The sequence below is a fragment of the Amblyraja radiata genome, chromosome 2 (genome assembly GCF_010909765.2).
Source record: "Amblyraja radiata isolate CabotCenter1 chromosome 2, sAmbRad1.1.pri, whole genome shotgun sequence".
NCBI classification, from domain to species: domain Eukaryota; kingdom Metazoa; phylum Chordata; class Chondrichthyes; order Rajiformes; family Rajidae; genus Amblyraja; species Amblyraja radiata.
In genome coordinates this window covers 50276487-50282590 of record NC_045957.1, presented here as the reverse complement: position 1 = coordinate 50282590, position 6104 = coordinate 50276487, and the positions used below count along the sequence as shown (strand labels likewise).

The window sequence follows — 6104 nt, the reverse complement described above, 5'->3', positions numbered from 1 at the left end:
TTGACTTCAAGCATTGTTTGGGATATTCTCTGAAACCGGTGCCATTCAGGATGAGAGATCAGATGCATAACTGAAAATATGTTTCTAATGCAGTTGTACTTTTTCTTTAGTGGAGTGGTGGGAATTGAATGGAGTTAAATGCTTTTAAATAAAACAAAATCGAATACAGCCAATCAATTATCAATTAAAACGCAGAAACACGAGCTTTAACTGCGGACAACTATTTTCAACAACATTTATTTAAGACGTAGCCCGGTCACTGAGAAACAAACATATTGTGTTACATTCAATTTGCACACAGACATCAGTATAATACATATCGCGATGAGTATTAGCAAAAGCTAGATATGGTATGGAATTAGGAATTAATGGGAGCGAATAAATGACTGAATGCAGCCCAGAGCTTATCTGTTGACGGCTGAAATATAGGACAAGGCAACCTTCAAAGCAGCAGAAAGAAAAATGCAATTTGAATAAAATAACACATTTACTCAAGTCCGGGCTCGCGTGTAATCTTTTTGCCGAGGAGCTGAGTGGAAGAGTGCACTGGGTGACGTCATAATGTCTTGTGTCACGACAATGGAGAAGCTGATTGGCTGGAGGCGGTTTAGCGGTACTTCAAAGGCGAGAGGCGCTACAATTGTGGTTGAATGGGGCGGAACTGATCATTGTATTGCACACCTCTAAAAAAAAGTGCTCTGATTTATAAATAATAAAAAAGAGATCCTCTAAGGAGGGCAGTTTTTTGTGATGGCAACTTCACTTCTGGGGGTGAGTCTAAGGATTTTCTTTTGCTGGTTTAATTAGCTCTTTATTGTAGGGATTCGAGGTGTTTAAAAAAGTCCCAGTCAAGGCAGGGCTATCAGTCTCTTGTTGAGTTTTTTTTTTAAAGCGAGAGGTAAAAGAGGGGCCGAGTCACATTTCAGTTTAACATCGCTCTGAGGGCATTTGCACAAACTTCCTCTCAGCGCGATCCCACTGAGAGGCAGAGGGAGGCCTTAAAAAATATTTTCAGCAGTTACCTGGGAATTTGTAGATCACGATCCATCAAGTTCTACAGGTATGTTAGTTCTGCTCTTTTTTTTTTTTTTTTTAACCGTTTCTAGAGTTGGGTGAGGCCCAATTCCTTATTTTTTTTTATTCGTAAAGTTTGCACATTGCGTTAAACGATCAGCTAAAATTTTGCGCACGCCACAAGTGATCGCAACGCATTTCCTACCGATTTGCCTTCTTGCTGAAAATATTTACGCATATTTAAATTAACAGTGCTACTTTAAACATGCCGGTGCAAACTGGTTGTAAAACGCCGTGTTAATGTGCTAGTATCCGACAGGGCTTATTGCAACTGTGTGCATTTTTTTTTTGGTGTTTGTTCTTTTTTGCAGGAAGAACCGAGGCTAGGATCAACTCCTTTGGCAATGTTGGCTGCTACATGTAATAAAATCGGCAGCCCGAGTCCGTCGCCCTCCCTGTCGGACAACCCGTCCTATGGAAAAGGATTCCATCCCTGGAAAAGATCAGCTTCCAGTTGCAACAACAACTCCAGTCTTTCCGGCTTTGGGGTCTCTGGCTCCCGGAACGGGGCAGGACTGTCAGATTCATTCAGTGTCAACTGCTCGTCGGGGAGCAGCGCTTTCTCCCTCACCTCCAACACCTCGTCAACGTCGCCCTTTGGGAACGAGTACTCGGTCTTTCAGTCGCCATGCTCCAGTAACTCACAGGACGCTGCCCAACCGGTCTTCATCTCCAAAGTTCATACCACAGTGGACAGTCTGCAAAACAGTTTACAAGGCATCTACCCCAGGGTCGGGATGGCACACCCGTACGAGTCCTGGTTCAAACCGTCCCATCCAGGGATAGCTGGGGATGTGGGGAGCGGAGCATCGGCTTGGTGGGACGTGCACCCGGGAACAGCTGGTTGGATTGATGTTCAGAACCCCAACGGGGCCTTGCCGTCCTCCTTACACTCCAGCGGGCTCCAATCTCCGCTTCATTCCCCTCTTGGCGGCTACAACTCGGACTATTCGGGTCTCAGCCATTCGGCCTTCAGCACGGCCGGCATCAACGGAGCATCTTCTCACCTCCTGTCCAGCGGCCAACACCTGATCACCCAGGATGGCTTCAAGCCCGTTTTACCGCCCTCTTACCAGGACTCGGCCCCTTCGCCGCTGGCCGCCAACTCAATGCTGGGTAGCCCAGCCACCCTGGGCGCATCTCCGCGCTCTTCGGCCAGGCGCTACTCGGGACGTGCGACCTGCGATTGCCCCAACTGCCAGGAGGCTGAGCGACTGGGGCCGGCTGGAGCCAGCCTCCGGAGGAAAGGGCTGCACAGCTGCCACATCCCGGGCTGCGGCAAGGTATACGGCAAAACCTCGCACCTGAAAGCCCACCTGCGCTGGCACACGGGCGAGAGACCCTTCGTTTGCAACTGGCTCTTCTGCGGCAAGCGCTTCACCCGCTCGGACGAGCTACAGCGCCACCTCCGCACCCACACCGGCGAGAAGAGGTTCGCCTGCCCCGTCTGCAACAAGCGCTTCATGCGGAGCGACCACCTGAGCAAACACGTCAAGACACACCAGGCCATCGGGGTCGGGGGCGTCGCGGCCATCGGAGGGGACAGCGACAGCAAGAAGGACACCGACAGTGAGCACAGCGCCCCCGGCTCCCCACGCTGCCACTCCCCGGAGCTGTTGCAGGCGGCAGCCCTTGGCGGCTCGGCAGCCGCGCTCAATGGTCACAACAATGGTCTAGAGTGAGGACGTTGGAACAAGCGACCGGCAAACAAAAAGTATGCTTAAAACTTAACAGGTTCTCGTGTAAGTAAAACGAGGAGGGGGCTTAAAGAAAAGATCAAGAATGCATCCAAATCTGCTTTGCTAGCATAGACCAGATAGCTCGGGACAAAAAGAAAAAAATATATCCCAGTGTAAATCTCACCAGGTCCCAGGTCCAAAATTGTGTGATTTAATGATCCAGGTAGCAATACCTCCTGTTTTTACTAATTACCTGCTGGTATAGTTATGCCCGATAAAAATGCGAATGCGAGCACTAATTAAAGTGTCCCGGCTTCAAAGAAATCTTTTTGATCAGTTCGAAACATTTTTCTTTTAAAGTTTTATTTTGAGACCAAATGTTTCTCTCTCGCGGATGGATTACACAGTGCCTGCCTTTTAAACACCGCTCGGTAAATTTATCAACTTTGTAGTCGCACAAGTTGGTTTCGATATTTGTTCTCCAAAAGTTCTATGTTAATCGAGAATGTTAGTTTCCGTGGGTTGAAAGATTTCGCAAAATTGTCAAAATATTCCAAATATTAGACTTCAATAATGTCGCATTCACGCGTTTCTTTTTGTCCGGAACTACCTGAAGAAGCTCCAATACTTCTAGCTCCGATTGGAAATTCTGCTTCTCTGGAAATGATTTGTATGTATAGTATTTTTTTCTCCTGTAAATTCTTCGACAAGTATTTGAACATATACATTAACGTACTTATTATTTTCGTTGTCAAATAATAAAGTGGCAAATTGTTTTCAAACACGATCGACGGCGCTCTGCAGTGAGAATAAAAAGGATAACAGCAACTGTAAAATATCTGCAAGCCTTTGTAAAACTGGGGAAAAGATTAAGATAGTTAATTATTAACTAATCGCTCCACTGGTATCTAGGTTCGAAATGTTATTTGTCCAGGAGACGATTTTTGTACAGTATTTTCCTGTAAATTCTTCCGAAAAAAATATTTGAACATATATAAGGGTAAATCTAAGGGATTTTTGGTTGTTGTCAAGAAATAATAGTGAGATGATGCTGGAGAATTCATTGCGATTTTTTGAATTAATATATCTTAAGGTGTATCCAAGACGCACTTTGAGAACTTTTGTTTCCTTTTTCTGTTGGATTTGTGAAAAAAATAACATCTTAAAGAATGAAGCAGACGATGTATGGTAAATGTTGAATGGCTTTTTTATTTTATTTAATGGAGCATGTATCTACTTATTTGCATATACTGGCAGTCAGATAGTTTAAAGCAATTTTCGCATATATTTCGTAACGAGTGGGTTTGCAGCAAACCCCAAAATATAGAATAAATCCTGGACTAGATTTGATCTGTTGTCTACGTGCATTTGTTTTTTTTTAAAGTAAAGTATTTAAACTTTCATATAAACTGGAGACAAAGTCTATAATCTCTGACCAAACTACTTTATGAAAACAGAATTGTAAAAATACGAATAGGTGCACTTATTAAAGTGGCCCATCGTCATGAACCGTACAAAAAGAGGCAAAGATACTGTGGAGTTTTGAATTCTGTCGTGTTCCGTGCACTTTTGAAGTGTTCCCTTCTCTCCGTACGAGAGAGCATGTCCCAAGACTGTATTTAATACATTTTCTTTGTATGTCGGCACAGACATGGAATTAATTGTATCTGAAATGTGTGTACCAAAATAAAGTAATATATGTGCAGCAATCATCAACGATCAAACGCTGTTTTAGATACAATTTTATGAAAGATCATTCATGTTTTTTTTACATAAGACGCAAGGTAGGGTTTCCAAACACCTACTTGTATCTCCTGTACCATATCTCGAGTGATATACGTAGCCCTCTAGTTTATGAGTTGCTGCAATTAAATATATATATATATATACATATATTATATATATATAATTTTAAAATGTCTCATTTAGATAGTACAAAAAGCTGACATGGGGTAACACTTCCAATTAGCTGTAAGAGGAGTCCTGCAATATAGGATGGCACATTAAAATGAATACATTCCCTTCGTTTATGCAAATTTCCGTTTCCTGCTTAAGTTGCAGGTTGCTTAGTTTGACCGAAAACTAAATATTGCCTCGTCGAATTAAATAAGAAAAAAAGAGAACCAGCAGAAGAACTATTGTTCCAATTTACTTTGATATTCCACTACGATTTTTTTTCGCTGAAAGTTTGATTTACTTTACAAACAATCTATTCCTTTTAAATTGCTCCAGGCATTGTGTGCATTAAACAGGAGGCATTTGTATGTTAAACGTCCTAAGAGCAATCTCAAGTGACCAGGCTGCATCACAACCATTGATATCAAAGGGTTCCTGTTAATTTTAAAAGCTTTATTTATGTATGTGGAAACGTTCAAAGGCTCCGGAGATCTGGGACGTTATCTGAATATCGTTAACTCCAGTTGTAAAAGTTTCAAAGACCTATTCCCTGGCATTACAATACTTATTGTGCCGTTTACATAAAGCTGCTGTCTTTGTAATTATCAATTAACCAGTAGCAATGGGCTTTGGCCTTTGGACGCTCAGTTATAGGCATTGTATCGTGTCAGGTTAAATTAAGGAAATCCACAAAAAGCTCTCAAATAAAAGTTATGTATTCGATCGGGGCCTGTCTAAATTGATTTCCGTTCCCAATCACACTTGTGCTTCTATTTTTTCTGATCGTAAAGTTGCACTGTCCAGGCCAAACATGTAAGTCAGTATTTAAATACATTATGTTTGTAAAAGCAGCATTTTTCACCCGTCTGTATCTACGCATGCGGTTGATTGCGGTTAGAGTGACGATATCAATAAATATATATTTCACCATTTTGTCTTTTGTTTCCATCTCAGAGCCCTACTGCGAAGCAGTCAATTGCCAGGTCGTGTTCTAAACAATTATCGTTGTATGACAAACTTTATGGTGTCTGTATTTATTGCTCTACCTTCCCATGGTTTATTTTCTGTCAGTGTATTAAAAAGTCGGTCGCATTTTAAAATAATTTTTGAACAACTTATATTTTAAATATCATATTTTAAATGATGATCCCGCAATTCATTTCCTTTATATTTGTATTATTTGAGCGGGCCACATCGTGTAAGCCATATTTTGCTTCACCGTGCATTTTCAATCGAATTCAAAGCTCATTATATTGTAATACGAGGTGTGCATAGAGAATGGCACAGAGGCAGTAGAAAGTAAACGGTTTCTTATCTGATTTGAGACCAAAGGTTGCAAATCACAGCTCACTGATCAAGGCAGTGCTGAGATCACTGTTGCCCTTCAGGTCAACCTGTTGTCCGTCAACAAGTAAACTCTCAACTTGTGGGCAATCTGCTGCCTTTCATTTAGCG

The 6104-nt window shown here is 42.2% G+C and overlaps 1 protein-coding gene across 2 annotated transcripts; it reads left to right on the top strand.

The window, feature by feature from the left end:
* Positions 1-661: 661 nt before the first annotated feature.
* sp8 (Sp8 transcription factor) lies at positions 662-5579 on the top strand. 2 transcript variants are annotated; one of them, XM_033046084.1, is made up of 2 exons: positions 662-771; positions 1386-5579. In XM_033046084.1, exons 1-2 carry the CDS (start codon positions 751-753, stop codon positions 2754-2756), a joined length of 1392 nt encoding a protein of 463 aa, XP_032901975.1. In that variant the 5' UTR covers positions 662-750; the 3' UTR covers positions 2757-5579. The 2 variants fall into 2 exon arrangements, with proteins under 2 accessions (XP_032901975.1, XP_032901983.1); XM_033046092.1 differs by having other exon boundaries at positions 683-1060.
* The last annotated feature ends 525 nt before the right edge of the window (positions 5580-6104 follow it).

Bases quoted from the DNA above. Each gene is read 5' to 3' on its own strand.
- sp8 (XM_033046084.1), top strand. From the start codon at position 751: ATGGCAACTTCACTTCTGGGG. The intron at 772-1,385 runs GTGAGTCTAAGG...TCTTTTTTGCAG, and splicing joins TGGCAACTTCACTTCTGGGG to GAAGAACCGAGGCTAGGATC.